Source organism: Anthonomus grandis, chromosome 8, assembly GCF_022605725.1.
Source record: "Anthonomus grandis grandis chromosome 8, icAntGran1.3, whole genome shotgun sequence".
NCBI classification, from domain to species: Eukaryota; Metazoa; Arthropoda; class Insecta; order Coleoptera; family Curculionidae; genus Anthonomus; species Anthonomus grandis.
In genome coordinates, this window is record NC_065553.1 from 24,896,576 (window position 1) to 24,914,135 (window position 17,560).

Below are 17,560 nucleotides of genomic sequence, written 5' to 3' on the forward strand. Positions count from 1 at the left end.
TTTATGGTCATTTAAAATTAGTTGTATTGATTAATAATCATTTGCAAGTCGCACACGCTTACTTACTTTAACTGTAATCCTGTTTGTCGGCCATTAGTACCGTGTCATCAGCATATCCTATGCTGCTGATGGTTTCCCCATTTATTTTGATGTTATCTGAAATATTATTTAGAACGGATTTTAACAGCTCATCCCTAAAATCATTAAAAATGACAAATGACACTATGCATCTCTGTCGCACTCCTTTACAAACAAACTTCTATATCAGCAGGTTTAGTATTCTTTGTTTGTATTTCTGCTATTTGATGCCAATAAAGTTTCCTTGTGAATTGAATACCTGTTCTATCGATTCTCACGTGCAAAAGGAAATTTAGGAGACCTATATATGGAACTCAATCGAATGTTCTTTTGGCCTCAACAAAGCCCTGGTTCATGCGTTTTTGACTCTAAAGAAATTTTAGGCTAAACTGTGCTTCATGAGTGCCCATGCCTCTCCTGAATCTGTTTTCTTAAGATCACCTATTCTGAGAAGGATTTTTAGGTTGCTTATCAGACTAACCAACGTAAAGTCATTGTATTGATTACGATTTGGCTTTTTAGGAATGGAAATTAATTTAGACTCTTGCCATTTACCTTTCAGTTAATATCAATTTTGTAACTTTTGGATAAATAGTATTAAGTTCTAGGCTCCTTTTATTCTTTAGTTGGCTAAAAGCACGTTCAAGCTTACATTTAATTTCGGTAGGACCTTCGTTATTATTTCTAGTAAGTAGCACTAAACTGGCAAATAAATATCGGATGTAATTTTCCCATATGACTATCTTCTTGGAGATGTCTTTTGTTTTTGGTTAATATCAATCAGTTCATATAGCGCTTGTCAGTTCATATGGTGATTTGCTAGAGATATTTTCTTCATTTTTTTATTTAGGTTGGAATTGAGTCTTCCAGTGTCCCACACCTTTCTCTCATCCAGTCCTATTTTACTTTTGATAATAAGTTTCTTCAATAACAAAAAATCTTCTAAAAATAATCTGTTTTGCATCTAGCAAATATCCTTATCTCTATTTTTATACTCAAGTTCCAATTTTAAGATTTTCCAACTGAAATACGATGCCTATGATATTATGATTTGCTCAAAAATAAGACACAATAAATATTAATCTATTTACGCCATTGTTATGCCTCACTAACATTAAAATTATCATAACGAAAAAATCCGTGCTATACCAAATGGTAAACAACTTAATTAAAACGGTTTACACTGGCCATTGACAACAACAGAAACCATTCATAAACGCTTTTAGGATTGTCAATTAATGATTATCCAATTGAAAATATGCATCGCAATAAGCATTGATATTAATTACGCAATTTATTGCCTGTTTATTAAATTGCGAATGGGGTTTTCGTAAAGGAGATGCCGCACACGACGAAGATTTTATGGGATGTTTTTTTAGGGAAAAAAGACAGTAGATGGGGTAGTAAATATAATTTTAATTGAATAGTGGTCAAAAATAAAATGTACCGGCTTTTTTTAATAGAAAACCCATAGTTTATTTATTATGAAGATAACCTTACTAGTATTTTTTCCAGAAATCCCTAGTTTCTGTCTTCATACACTTTGAACTATAACCCACTAGTAACTTTTTATAGAAACCCCTAGTTTGTTTTATGATGTACTTATATATTTTAAGTATAAAATTAAGAGAACCTTGCTAGTGAATTTTTAAGAAACCTATAGTTTTTTCCTTCATACACTTGGAACTATAACCCACTAGTCATTTTTTTAGAAACCCCTAGTTTCTTTCTTCATACACTTTGAATTATGGTCAGTATATGTGTAACTTGTTTACAAATCTCTGATTTGGTTATGCATACACTTTCATATTTGAGGTACGAACTACCTCTAGTTACATCTTCAGAAATTTTCAGTTTGTTTCTCGATATATTTCTTAACTGGTTTGTGTATTTTTATATTTTGCAGGAATTTGAAGTTCTCTCGTTCACGTTGAAATAATTATGTAAAATAAACCTTTATGTTAAATAAAAATACACTATTTAGTTTATTTTTATTTAACGTATTACGAAAGTTTATTTAAACTTTCTCACATGTTTGGGAGTCAAGGGATTTTTATATGGTAGCTTTGAACAATATTCTAGAGATGTTAAGCAATTTTAATTTTATTTAGGATATTATTAAAATATTCAGAAATTTAAAATATTTTATTTATTTTAAATATCTATATATTTTCTTAAATATTATCTTGATACTTTTGGAGTAATTTTAACTATTCTTACAGGCATTTAAAGCCATCAGTAATTTTTTACATATTAAGTCAATTACCAGTTCTTCCAGGCATTTAAGAAATTTTCTTACACCTCTCTATTTTTGGAATAATTTTCAATTTTATTCGAAGCATATGATTTCTGTTTAAATTCCTTCCTGAAATTTAAAGCCTTTTTTTCTAGATTATAGAAGAACTTCGAGAACTTCTTGGGTCATTAGATCTACTCCATATAAAATCCAGATATTTCTATTAAATTTTAATTTCCATCAAGTTGAATAGTGGCTTCCAGGAATTTTAGGTAAATTTTTTACTGGCTAACTTTGGGCATTTAGAAACATCATTTACTTTTTCCAGGCATTAGAACTCAATTTCGAGTCATTTTTAGCATTTTTTTTGTTCTCGGGTATTTCAAATCTGTTTATATTGTTTTTGGCATTTGAAGCCATTTCTGTCAGCTCTGGAGTTATTAAGATATTTCTTAAGTCTATGGTAGCTACCAATAATTGTTTTTTATTCCAGTTATTTGTAGACATACAAATAAATGATCATCAGCAAAGGAGACATAAATGGACGCCGACGGAATTTAAATTAAACGTGTTTAACAATATTGCTATCTTGAGACCATATTAAATAATAATGGATAACTTTGGTATAACTCTTGTAAACTTGCATAGAGAGCCTGTAATAATTTGGTTTGAGAAGAATTTATAGTATTTTATTTAATTTTATTTCTGGTTCTTCTAAGTGGGATGATATTTGTATTGAGTACAGTTAGGCATTTAGATCTTCTTTGAACTATGGTATTTATGTACCTTTCCGAATTATTTAGTATTCCAAATTCTCTGGAATAGCTTTTAAGGCTTGCTTGGAGAGCCTGATATCATATTTCAACTAATTTAAGGACAACATGGATGGTTCTACAGAGCTTTTTATCACTCTTAACTTAATATTCCCGACTTTCTTAAATAACTAAAAACTGAAATTATTTCTAATTGATCTTACGTTTTTATTAATTTTTTCACTGGTGCCATGGTATTTTAAATGAGCACAGTTGGACATTAAGATCAACTATATTAACTATGACAACTACTTGACTACCTGAAAGTATGAATATACTATATGATAAATACTACGCAACATAAACAGAATGCCTAATTAATTAGTTTTAATTATAATAAAGGAAATTAAATTACAGGAAATTATTGGACGTAAAACGCAATTTTGGAAAAATGTTGAAAATCTATTCAATTGACTTCTAACCTAAGAGACTGTTCCCACAGGGTTAAAAATTCAAAGATACCCTATAAAAAATTAAAATTTATATCACTAATTAAATTTTGTGTACTTTTCAGATAATTTATGACGCAAACTCAGCGTTTAAACCACTTTTAAACAAAAAAATCACCTGAAATGCATAGACGCGATAATAATTCAGTCGCTGACTGGCGACAAGCGTTAACAAAAAAAATTACAAAAAAAAACCAGCCCTGATCGCTGCCAGTTTCCCATTGAAACTCGCGAATTTAAACAATGCAAATCCGTTATTTGGCGCGCGGATAAAATAACGGAGAGTTTTTCCAAATATACGTAACGTAACGTAATTTTTTCTGTTACAGATACGGCATGGACCTTAATGGTGCTAGAAGGAAAAATGCAACCAGGGAAACAACCAGTACCCTTAAGGCGTGGCTGAACGAACACAAGAAAAACCCTTATCCCACAAAGGGAGAGAAAATCATGTTGGCCATCATCACCAAAATGACTTTAACCCAGGTAAATATTGAGGAAAGAGTAATTTGACTTTGATTTCAGCAGCATAGTTCAAACGTTTAAGATCGGTTTCCACATAAAAAATTATTTTAAATAGCTCCGATCTATTGCGGCTTTAAATCACAGGAAATAATAAATATAAAATTATTTCTTGTGACCTTAATTTGTCAGCTTGCCTATTTTTTTTGTTGGATATAGATCAGGAAAAAACTACTTCAGACGATCCTATAATAGGTACAAAGATTTTTAGGATTTTTAAGCTCTAGATTTTTGAATTTTTGTAACCATTAACTTAAAGGGATGAATTAGGATAATAGCTGTGAGACAATAGTCTTTTAAGCAGCTAATCTTCCTATCAAATATTTATAGAGGAAGGCAAAAGCAAAACATTGATAAGCTTTATGTTGCTATAAATTGTTAGGATAATATACCTGGGAACTTATATAAGGCAGGAGATTATGATATAACCAAGTTCCTTTTTATAATTTTGCTATTTAGACAGAATTTCTATTTTTTCCAAATCAAACGGAAGCTTTTCAAAGTACTCAGCAATAGCGGTTTTAGTAATTCATACTATTAATAAGTACACGAGGTTTTGTACTTCTTTTATGTTCAGAAAATCTAGCTTTTAAATATCTTGAAGTTTGACAGAATAGCTATATGGTAAATAGCATCGCAATTAGATTATGAAATTTTATAGGTTGTATTACTTTCTAAATCTCTTAGTGTATTTGCTTTTAATTCTAAAAGAACCGTTTGCTAATATTTTTATTAATAATATTATCGTTATTAACTTCTCTTGCAGTGTTTTCAGTAAGATTTAAAAATACATTTTTTTCAACTGTATTGTATTGGTTTTTGATAGTCGAACGGCCTCATAGTTGCAGTGCTCTATTTTTCAAATTTATTATTTTATTGGTTTTTTGTTTAAAGTAGTAATTGGAGTTACTACTTATACATCACAATAGATACGCGGTTTGCACCAGTAGACCTACTGTTTATGATCGTTAGATATAGGTCACTATCTTGGTTTTTCCTTCAAGCAATTTGTCTAGTCTGTTTTTAAATATATTTTTATTTTTTGCACTCACAACAAGTTCTGGAAGAGAGTTTCATTCACTAACAACTATGCTTTTTTTTTGTTAAGTTGAGTAGCTTTAATCTATACTTCTATGATATGTCTCTAGTTTTAATAGGAATTCTAGTCACTCTTCTATGGACTCTTTCCAAGAACTGTATGGCTTTGACATAGTAGGAATTTTAAATTATATGCAGTACTCAAACTTTGGTCTGATAAATGAAATATAAGTTTTTTTTTAGAAAACTTAAGATGCAAAATACTCTCCTTGTAACTATATTATAAATATACTCCTATGTAAGTATATTATAAAATTAACTTTTTTCAGCATTTGGGCGATATATGTTTCCCATTTTAGGTTTTTTGTCAAAACACATTTCAAGTCTCTTTAATCATTTACAACTGATATGTCAGTATTGTTAATGTCATAAATAATTTGTGGGTTGCCTGTTTCTAAATTATGCAGAATAGTGCATTTATGAGTGTTAAGTTTCATAAGCCAGTTTTGCGTTCTACGGTTCCTATATCGACTGAGAATTTATCAAACTCAGTCAATGGATAGCCGTCAACCTTCCTGTCATCTGAAAAAGCTTGGCTATTAGTTTGCAAGTTTTTATCTACATCCGTAATATAAACAGTGAATAGCACGGGTCCAAGGACTAAACCCTGAACAACGCCATTGAATACTGCCTTTAGTTTTGAAAGCTGTTCACTTTGACCGTTCTCTATAAATGTCAATATTTGCCCTCTTATTTTAGCTAAATGATTCTACTTATAAAAGAAACTGCCTAAGATCAAAAGTTTTTTCGTAGTCTAACAAAGCGCATCAATTGGTTGTTCCTTGTGTAGTGCTTGTGTCCAGTCATTTAGGTAGTTTGTAGCTGTGGCTGAAGGCATGTCCTCAGTAATAATTTGGTTTTTGAAGAACAAATGATGTTAAGGCCATTGTCTTGATTTTTCCTTAAATTCTTCTATGCGAGTATATTAAATTGATGGTTCAAATTTAGGCTTGTTCTCACTGCAAATTTCTAACAAGTTTGAAACTGTTTTCAAACCATTCTTGATGCGCATGCGTAAAATATTACAACTTCTGATCGATTTGAAACAGTCTGTCTGAAGATCAAATACGGTTTGAGTGAAGTATAATTAAAAAAAAAGATCAGGAAAATTAACCTCACTTTTTTATGCCAGTGAGAAATGGGAAAATATATAAACCATAAAGAAAAAACAAATTTCTTACAATACAACCTTAAAATAGATGTATATTATTAATAGAGTTTAAATTTGTGTAATTGTTTGCTTCTTCGGGGCTTACTCTAAAATGACCGAGAAATTCTATTCTGTTAAATTAAGATACAGTTTCATCTAAATAGTTACGATTTTTGGGCCTTATTCGTTCTTCAAGTAAATCTTCTAAGCCTGTGTCGGAATCTGAAATTTTAATAATTCAGGTTTCTTTGACGATTCAAAATCTCAATTCCTTAATGTGTATTTTTAATTTCTAAAGCCGCGTCCAGATCTGTACCACGTCGCGCAACCGTACCACGTCGCGAACCAATTTGGACGTCGAAACGAACGCCGTCGCGAACTTAAAAAGTGTTGCAGCTCGGCGCTCGTCGCGATCCAGGGCGAGTCGGTTTTCTGACGAAACATCAAAGGATTGGTACGCGACGACGCCAAGCAAGTCTGGACGGGAAACGAATGACGAGACCTTACGACACGATTAGTTTCTTTATTTTAGTATTATTTTGGCTATCGGCAGGTGTCATGGAGTGGACTGACGAGCGTATATCTCTTTTAATTGCGTTCTATAGGCATCATGAATGTTTATGGATAAAGCGTAATGAATATAAATATACGCAGCAGCAGCAACATCCATTCTGAACGCTAAATTAACTACTGACAAAAATTAAAATATCAGTAAAATGGATCGCACAAACGCTTGCAATGCGAGGTGCGAAGCGTTGTTCGGTACGGCGTAGGTGAACGTGGGTTTTCTGCTCGCATCGTGGTACGCGACGTGGTACGGTTGCGCGACGTGGTACAGATCTGGACGCGGCTTTACAATTTAAGATACAATTTTACAGCGAATATCAGGGATTATACAAAACGACAAAACACAAAAAACAATTTAGAGGTTATTTTCATATTCAGAAAATCGGCGTTGATTGGCTACATGACTTTTCTGACACTTTGCTTGATATATATCCAAAAACAAGCCTGACTATCAGAAATTTGTGTAAGAAAATCAAACTTTTGATTTGAAACCGATCAGAAAATTCTGTGCGAACGCATTTTACTCTATTGGGCATGTTCATTTTTTCGAAAACTTGTTTCTTACTGCTGTGAAAACAAATCTTTTGTTGCCTTATTGGTGTACATACGCTGTTAGCCAATTTAAAGGTATGTTTCCACTTTAACTTCCACTCCACTAATTTTATAGAGAAGAATGGGAAAGTTTTTTAGTGTTTCAGCAGTGTATACTATTTAAAATTAGTTTACTAGGAGTGCAGCTTGGATTTGTGACAACATTCTTAATGTCTTTTAGATTCATACTAGACAGATTAAGTTTATCTAATTTTTGTTCATTTTGTTTTGTATAGTGTAGGATCTTTATACCGGATAATATGGTTTAAGAATCAATAATATTAACAAAGACTATGTACGATAAACTATGTGGGTGTATATGCAGTCTTATCACTTTAGTGTAATGTCTCTCTTTATTGAAACCTTTTGGTTTTTATGCTTAATAGTTAAAAATTGTGTTAAATGCTAGTTTTTTTTTTAATTTTAGATGCGATTTACACGTTAATAATCAATTCTTCAAAATAATTAATCTTATCAAAACTACCTAAATTAGATTAAAGGAAACTTAGAAGAGAAGAAGATGGTAATATGCAACCCCGTTTCGTTATTCTTAAGTAATTGTTTTGTTTTTGTTATATAAAAAAAATTAAGAATTAACCTAAAAATTTCCTATAGCAGAAAACACTAAGAGCATTATCTTTTGAGTTGGCATTTTTGCTGAAAGGGTTTTCGGGATTACCAGATGAGTCGGAAACGACACTGATGTCATATCTTCAGATTAGTCTTTTCTTTTTGATTTACTTATTGTAGGTCTTTGTTCTCAGAGTAATATCAACAGCAAAATTATTTGTGATAATGAGTTTCAACTGGCAATAAAAGTGCAATCGGCCTGTGCAAGAGCTGCAATACGATTCCGTGGAAATAGAACAAAATTATTATAAAAATTTTATTATTTGACATAAAATTATATATGGGGAAGGAATAAGCAACATGGATATACATGTGTAACATATAACTGTCATTGTTGACCGTCTTTTAGCTGCAGTTAATTCCAATGACTTAATTATTGGAATTAACTGTTCATGCCAATGGTGTGAGGAATTTCATGAGCGATCAAGAGACCAGTTTCGTTCACATTAAAAACTCGATCGGCCGTGAATTTAAGCTTTTCGTATTGGTTTACCATAATATCAAAGAGCTTATTAACGAATACCCTGTTGAAACCTTTAGCTGTCAAAATTAAAGTACCCGTATATTTGTTACGTTACGCCACTGGTTCATCCATTCGACCGTTCCCAAATTTTAGCTGACGAAGAACTATAAGAAAAACGTTTTTGTGCTTGTGTGTGAACTTTTAAATAATCAGATTTAACTGTACCGCCTAAGTCGCAAGATCGACTCAATTTTGTATTCATATTTTTTTGAAACAGTTTTTATATTTTAACATATTAAATTTTTTATTGAAAAAAAGGAAACATTCTTTTATTCATTTCAAAACTTATTTGCATTCAAAGCTTGTCCTAGTCACGACTTAAAAAAATGCCTAGTCATGGTTCTCCTTCAGCACCAAATGGATGCTTTAGATTACTAACTGATTTTATATCTTTACGAGTTAGTTCGCGGTAATTAAAAGTAAATATTGAATCAACTGTTCTTTTAGGTAATCTGCAAGATAGGCTTTCTTCCTTACCTTTTTTTAACTGCTTTCTTGGCAGAATAGTTCGTTCGGTTAACCAAACATTGTAATGTTGTTTTACGCATACTAAAATATTCAACAACCTTTTTGAGTTCCATTGTTTTGTCACATACGCAACAATTGCACTATTAATTGCTTGCTTTTTTCAAATTTTATGACTGGACGCTCCTGTCGAACGACTTTTCGTCGGTGCTATTAAAAGTATTTGCTTCATACTCGGAAGCCTATATAGCAAACCATGTGTTATATTGTAAGAACATTGTAAACACTGAGAAACCAGCTGATTCCCTGTAATCCCGTAATGACAGAAGTGGTACAACGCACGACGTCTCGGTGATTAGCGAGAATCTTCCGGAACAGCGTGCTGCCAAATATACAGTGCTTTTCTTTGAAGTCCCCCCCCCATTTATTTTTTGAACGGGTCAAAAAAAATTTTTGAAACTTGGCATAAGTAAATTGTCAAAAAAATTAAAAGTAAATAATTTAAAATTAATAAAAAATTAAATATTAAAAGTACTCAATAAAACCTTTTAAATGATGTAACACAAGATTTCTATTTAATGCATTTATTCAAGATGGCGCTTATGTGTTATTTTGACATTTAGAACTGTCGTTTTTATGTCAAAATAAAATAGTGACGCATTTATTTTCGTACACTGATTTTTACCTATTCAAAAATCATAAAAATGTAAAACGTTAAAATAAAAAAAAATACTTTTTTATTAGGCTGCCATTTTGAAACGAGTTAAGATGTGGGTCTAATATTTCAGGGTTATAAAGTACTGATTGAGACCTTTAAAATGAGGTACCACACGACCCCCCTTTCTATTTAAAATTTTTTCTCAAGATGTCGCCCAGCCGCCATCTTGGAATTTACAACTACCTAGTTTACAGTGAAAAATAGTATCTATAGACCAATTTACGTATGCCAAGTTTCAAAAAATTTTTTTGACCCGTTCAAAAAATAAATGGGGGGGGGGACTTCAAAGAAAAGCACTGTATAAGGAGCTGTATCGCCAAGAGTTGTCAGTTGTCAGTTCAGTCGGAATATTGAGGCCATGTTTAAATGGTTGTAAATAAAAACAGTAAAAATAAATATCTTTAGTAGTCGGGAGTGATCGTGTTTTCGTAGTGAAGTGTGTAAATAAATAACTTCACTATTTTTGAATGTTGTAACTCATACCTAACGGATAAGAAAAACGCTATAGTACTGTTAGCCAGAGAGATCCATATAAAAACAATACATGGTTTAAGAAAAAATTAGGTTATAATTCAAAACTTATTAATACGGATATTTTATTGACAAAGCAATACAAACAAATGTATTTACTTACTTGCCACTAAATGAAACTACTTTTATGGGACAAAACACTGTTCAATATGTCCACCTTCTCTCCTACTTTTAATTGAGCATTAACTTGTACTGTGTATGGAAATTTAACCTTTAAACTATGCCAGAATAAATGATTTTATTTCTGTTTTTGAGTCCTTAGTAGGATCTGATAGAAATATAAAAATCGATCAAAATATATAAATCGATCGTCTGAAGTCGTCTTTTTTTACTCATATCCAACAATGAAATAAAGCAAGAAAATTATAAATATCTTCCTTCTCTTGCTAATAGGATATATCCTTAAAATTTTAAACGAAAATCTTTATTGCAGGTATCCACGTGGTTCGCAAACGCCCGAAGACGACTCAAAAAAGAGAACAAAATGACCTGGGAACCCAGAAACCGAGTCGAAGACGACGACAATAACAACGACGACGACGATCAAGACCACAAAAGTACCGACGGCAAAGACATTTTAGACTCCAAAGATTCCGGTACTGCCTCGAGTGAGGACGGCGATCGGCAGCCTCACTCGCGCCTCGCCCCCGATACTCCTTCGGAGTGGAGCGAGTCACGACCAGATAGCGGTCCAGACAGTCCGGAGATCTACGAACGACCGCCTCATCCCGCTTTTTTGCCCCCCAGATCATCGGGTAGTCCTCCGCAGATAAGTCAGAGTGTACCCACGAAACCGCGGATTTGGAGTTTGGCGGATATGGCCTCCAAGGAGTCTACCGACGGTAGCACGGGGTCTTCGCCTGGTGGGATGTACGCCAGCCGATTGATGGGTCCACTTACGAGTAGTAGATTGCCACCACCTGGATTACATACTGCTCCGTATGCTAGACCTCATGATTTTTATCGGTGAGTAGAGTTTTCCTCGCATACATTAAAATATTCTCTAATAACACCTTTTTAACAAATATTTTAGAAGCACATTAGCCCTCTACTGGCGTAGTGGTTTTTTATGACGTTTACTGTGTACTAGGGTCTCATGGACCCCAATTTTTATTTGGTTTAAAAAAATGACTTTTAAGAAATATTTCTTAAAATTGCTTTTTATTATATATTATAATTAACTTAAACCTATGCATTACGGCTTTTATTAATTTTTAATTAAATAGTAAAAAAAATGATTAAAAGAAAATTATTTTTTATTAAAATTTTTTTTTCGACAATCACAGGATATGACAGAAAAAAGTTTTAAAGAACTTTTAAAGAAAAAATATTTATTTATTTATCAGTTATATTAGCCTTAATCAGGGATCAAATAAGTAAAATAAATGAATAAATTAATAATTTTTTTATGCAAAACTGCAACGGATACATTTAATTTTTTTTTAAAACATAATTCTTGCAAACATTTGATCTGCAGTCGCCACATGGGTCGATGCCGTTCGATGTATGAAATTTTTGTTGTTTTTTTGTCATTTTTCCGATCTCCTCCTTTTCTGATTCTGTAAGTGCTCCTGCTTTTCTGGGGGAATAAGCTTAATAAAAATGTACCCTTAATGGGCACATTTTCGATCCAAGGCATCCACGTCGCCTTTTGTTTTATTATAGAATAAAATCATTTTAGGTTTACTTCCTTCATCCTTACCTTACTTTCAGTGTGGTGTATTGATGATACTAGAACAACTGCTTTCCCTGTTTTCATCACAAAGGAAACTATAGTGGTTGGTAAAACCATAAATAGACGATCCTTCTGCTCTTTGAAAATTTAAAAGAAACTCTTTGGGTATCTGCTTTTAATTTTTTTAGCGTGCCTATATAGGTGAGCTTTCATGACCTAAATTGATGAAAACTTATTATCTGCTATGACATGCAGTTTAAATTCGCAATCACACAATTGAGTCTTAGCAATAACTGTGTTAGAAAAGCCTTGGCTATTCTTACCACTATCCTTTATAAAAGTAGTGGGTGCGTCATTTTTTATGATTTTATCAGCATTTATCAGTATTTAAATCAGCATTTTTTCTATATATGCTAATTCCCCCATTGAATAACATTTTTGGCAATTATTGTCTACAAAGTTTTTGAATATCTAGGATACTGATGCATCATTAGTTTCTCTGTCTCGTGCATTGTCAAACCTAAAATAAAAAAATGCGGCTTTTAACATTATTTACAATATAATTTAGTCAGCCAACCTTAGACAAGTAAGCAATATAAACACTAGTTTCAAGGACCTAAATGCACCTAAATATATCTCGTTGGGTCCCGTCCATTGCAAAGATTTCTCTGAGGTCCTTGCCATTTGACTTGAAGAAAACAGAGTAATATAGTGTAGCAAGTAATGCCCTAAATTCTTTCTTTCTCAACTCTCTGAGTTCAGTCCTATCAGAATCAGTAAATTCTATCTGGAATAATAATATTTTTTAATTTGTACATCAAATTATTTCATTTTTATCTCTTCAGTGAAAAGAGACCTCCATATTATATCTCTCTATCTCTTCGCGATATCAGCGACATCTCTACATTTTGCACTACATACCGGGTTGTGTTTTTTAATTCTTATACTTAAATTTGGATTAGCAGGAACTGCACTCCACTTTTATTGATTATTACCATAATAAAACCCTTTGATTTACAATTTCTGTAATTTCTGTAATTTTCCTCCTTGAAAACTGTCTAGTTTTCACCGCTTGTCTGCAATGCAGTCTTATCCTCCTGTTCGCTCTTTTCAGAATCGGAATTGTGGTCCCTCTCCGGGAAAAAATCATTATCTTGATAATCACTTAACTCACTTTCATCTTCGGTAAACTATTGTGTTAAGGTTTCTTCAGAACTACCGTCACCGTAGCGCACATTTTTGAACTGCCCAGCCATTGTAGCGTTGTGGTGCTACACAGACCCCAACACAACTATGCCGGTCGCTTGTCAAAGTAATACTGGCGCAAAAAATTTACGAATCTAACAGATGTTTACTGATACGCTTACTTTAAGGCGAGGCCGCGTCATCTACCTACGTCTATTACGCTACATCTAATTTAATTTACGCATGTAAAGTAATTGTAAAATATGTTGAGGGTCTTCTAGACCTTAAGACGCCAGTTGAGGGTTAAACTTTTAACGTTTCTAAACAATTTTCCTTATTTGTTTCAGAAGTCTATATGGTCCAGCAGCGGCCCAACACCTGGCCGCCTCCCAAGGCGACTCCAACCTCCTAGAAACTTACCAAAGAACCCTCGCCGCCCAACAGAGCGCCATTAAAACAAGTTTGGCCAGCTCGGGTAGCAGTTCACTTGCAGTCAGTTCTTCCAACCTGACGGCCACATCATCCTCTGGTGACCTGGGGGTAAGTCGACCCCACGGTCTTCCCTTGGGACTTACCACGCATCCGAGCAGCCGAATGTCGCCGAGTTCCACCACGAGTTCTTTAAGTTCCACGGGTGCGGACAGTCCGATCAAACCGATCGCCCTTAATAAGGTTTGATGTATAGTGGCTACTTAAGTAATTTCGGAAGAGTTTTTTTCTTGCTGTTGTTGTTTCTTGATTTGTTGTTGATCTACCTCTTTTTGTCTGTGTTTTTTTTTCTGTCTTGGTTTTTTTTGGGTGTTGATGGGGAAGTGCGCGTGAAAGGAATATAGTTTTTGGTAAGTGTTGATTTGGTTTTAAATATTAAGGCAATTTATACTAGAGTTAGTCCAGTTATATTAAGAATTATATTTAGTATTACCCGTTAAACGGCAGTAAGATGGTATATTTAGTGTGAATTTGTTCCAATTAAAGTTTGAAATCTCAAGCAGAGCATTGAGCACTCTACAAATTTTAATTAAGTCTTAAGCGGCCTAGGTAAAAGGTTTGGAAATATCGATCATTTTACATACTGGAAGCTAAGGATAAGAAAGAAGGACGGATCACTTTTAAGTTCAAAATTTAAAAAACTGTGCAGAATACTCTGACAAGATAAATAACATGATACTTAAATAAATATTATCTATAAATTGTATCCAGGGCATAGGGCAGTTCAAGCAAAAAATATCGATTTTTTGGACTAACTATGTAGTGGCTATAAGAACATTAGAGGAGTAACCATAATTGGAGTAACGTCACTTTAAAATTTTTAATATAAAAAACTAATACAATAATACAATATTATTAATATTATCCCTTACACATTTTTAGGATTTCAAGTTTATGCCAGTTTTAATAAGTAGTGGAGTCCAAAAGTAATGTCTAGTCTTTAAAGTGATCACCCACTTCAATATCCAAAATTTAACAACACTAATTTGAATATTCTTCCTAAACAAGAAAATGATATCATATAAATTTTGTGAAAGGCATAAGCCAGTCTAGGCTAGCCTTTTGCAAATATTGGGCACTGCATACAGTGGAGTTAAAGTACAAGACTTTACCTTCATTGTTGACTACTTATTGACTACTTATTGCAAAGTTTAAAATCTAAGAACTTGTTTGGAATATTATTACCAATTAATTGAAAAGTACGACATTTAGAAAATTATTTCATACAAATTTTGCTGAAGGCATTGGCCAGTTCAGTAGTGTAGTAGTGGAGTCCAAGGACAATTTCTAGTGTTTAAGGTTTCACCTATTTTGAAATCCAAAATCTAAAGAACTAATAAGAATATAGTATATTACATTATTATTCTGTATCAATTGTGTTAAAAGTATAAACCAACTTGGATAAAACATTCACAAATAATGGTCTTTTTTTTTCATCTATTGGAGTCTAAGAACAATGCCTAATCTTTAAAGTGACCACCCATTTCAAAATCCAAAATCTAAAGAGCTAATGGGAATATTCTTACCAAGTAAAATTGGATATTTAAAAAAGTATTTTGTATAAATTATGTGAATGGCATAAATCAGTTTAGGGAAGAGTTTTAGGAATAGTGGTCTTTTTAAGTAGCAGAGTTCAAGAACAATGCCTAGTCTTTAAGGTGACCACCCACTTAAAAATCGAAAATCTAAAGAACTAATGGAAATATTCTTACTAAATAAAACCATGATATTTAAAAGAGTAATCTGAACGAATTATCTCAAAGATCTAAGCTAGTTTAAATAAACATTCTAGAATTATTAATCTTTTTAAGTAGCGGAGTCTAAAGACAATGTTTAGTCTAAACGAATGGAATAAACTTAATGGAATATTCTTACAAAATAAAAACATTTGAAAGGTCATTCTGTATAAGCTTTGTAAAAGGTAAAAGCCAGTTTAGGCAAAAATGTCGAAAATATTTATCTTTTTAAGTATTGGACTCCAGGGACAATATCTAGTCTTTAAGGTGACCACCCACTTGAAAATTGAAAATTCAAAGAACTAATGAAAATTCTTTTACTAAATAAAGACATGATATTTAAAAGAGTAATCTATAGGAATTATGTTAAAGGTATAAGTTAGCTTCGTCTTTTTAAGTAGTGGAGTCCAAGGACCATGTATAGGAATTTAGGTGACCACCTACTTCAAAATCCAAAATCTAAAGAAATAATAGGAACATTCTTAATAAATAAAGACATTATATTAACAGGAATATATTGTATAAATTTTGTTAAGGTTTTAAACCAGTTTAGGCAAAAAATTTGAAAATATTGGACTTCTTGAGTAGTGGATTCAAAGAACAATAGTCTTTAAGATAACCGCTAATTTTAAAGTTTAAAACGGAAACAACTGCTGAGAATATTCTGATCAGGTAAAAAGTAGCCTGCCTAAAAATAATATGGTTTAGGTATCACATCACTGTATTTAAAAATTGCTAAATATTTGAAGAACAAATAGAAATATCAACATGAAACAAAAAACAAGAAATATTTAGAAGACTATTCCTTAAAGTCTTCTTTAAAGCTTATATAAGACTGCGTAATATTTTTAAAACTATCTCAGAGGAAAAATATCTAAGCAAAAAAAGGTTTACCTATTTAAGACAATTTGCTGCCGTTTAATGTGTAATTAAATATGTAAAAATTCCTAATTCCACAGTGTTGCCAGGTTATACGAATTTTCATAATTAAACACTAAAATTTTCTTAAAGAGGAAAGCACGTCCTTCACTCGTACTTTTCGTCCAATCACCCAAAACCATAAATCCTTATTTACTTCTAATTTAAATGGATAAGACCAATATGGACAATACTAACCTAAAATTTTAAATAAGTTCAATTTGGACGCCTTATGTATTAATGTTTTTTTTTGTTTAAATATGCTTACATACTTGTGATCTATTATACATATACCAATTTATTATGTACAATAACTGATTTATGTTGGTCATTACGGTCACAAGTACGTCCTGCTGTACCTAACAAGCTGTATATACCAATTTTTATGTACTATATGTGATATATCTATTATTTATATCTTTAAATTATGTTCCTTAGAATCTTTTAAAATAACTTTCATTAGGCGCCCTTAGACTGTGTATAAAAAGCTGGATGTGGCCGTCTTGAGATTTTTTTAGGGTTTTTCGAATCTTGCTTTTTTTAATTAATTAGAACATTAATTTTTTTTTGAAATTGTGGATTTTTATAAACAGTGCAATAAGAACGACTTTTTGAATTTATCGAAAAAGTTTAATTAAAAATTTCAGGATTGTCTACAGCTTTGATGTAAAAAATGCTTTTTGACCCAAATATGTGTTGGCAATGGATATTTTTGTTCAATTCTTCAAACTATTATGCCAAATGTTGTCAGCCAAGTAAATAATATTTAAAAACATAATATAAATATCTATGGCCAATTACATCCTCCCCCAATATGTAAATATACGTGAAAAAACTGTCCGAGCAGTATAAAAAAAATTGTATTTTGTATTATTGTATTTATGTAAATGTAACTAATCTTAAATTCTTAGCTGTAGCTAATATTATAAATAAAATAACGTGTTATACAAAAAAAAAGACGCTATAACTATATTATAGATATCGTGTAATAAAACTCATACTAAGCGTAGCTGAAATAAAATTTTCCCGTTGTAAAAAAAATTAATTTTGTCTTAAAAATAAATTTTGGTTTTTGACTTTTTGTTTAATAAAACACGAAATAGATGTTGAATATGTTCTTTAAACTGTTTTAGGTTGTAAACATATCGAATAGTTGTTTAAAAAAAGGTACAGTCGTGTGTAAAATA

General features: G+C 32.0%; 1 protein-coding gene across 1 annotated transcript in view; it reads left to right on the forward strand.

The window, feature by feature from the left end:
- LOC126739193 (homeobox protein caupolican) overlaps positions 1 to 17,450 on the forward strand; it is a 104,438-nt gene extending 86,988 nt beyond the window's left edge. The window contains exons 5-7 of the mRNA XM_050444756.1: positions 3,905 to 4,061; positions 10,804 to 11,336; positions 13,578 to 17,450. Coding sequence (XP_050300713.1) covers positions 3,905 to 4,061; positions 10,804 to 11,336; positions 13,578 to 13,908 — 1,021 coding nt within the window. The 3' untranslated portion in view covers positions 13,909 to 17,450. The remainder of the gene's footprint in view (positions 1 to 3,904; positions 4,062 to 10,803; positions 11,337 to 13,577) is intronic.
- The last annotated feature ends 110 nt before the right edge of the window (positions 17,451 to 17,560 follow it).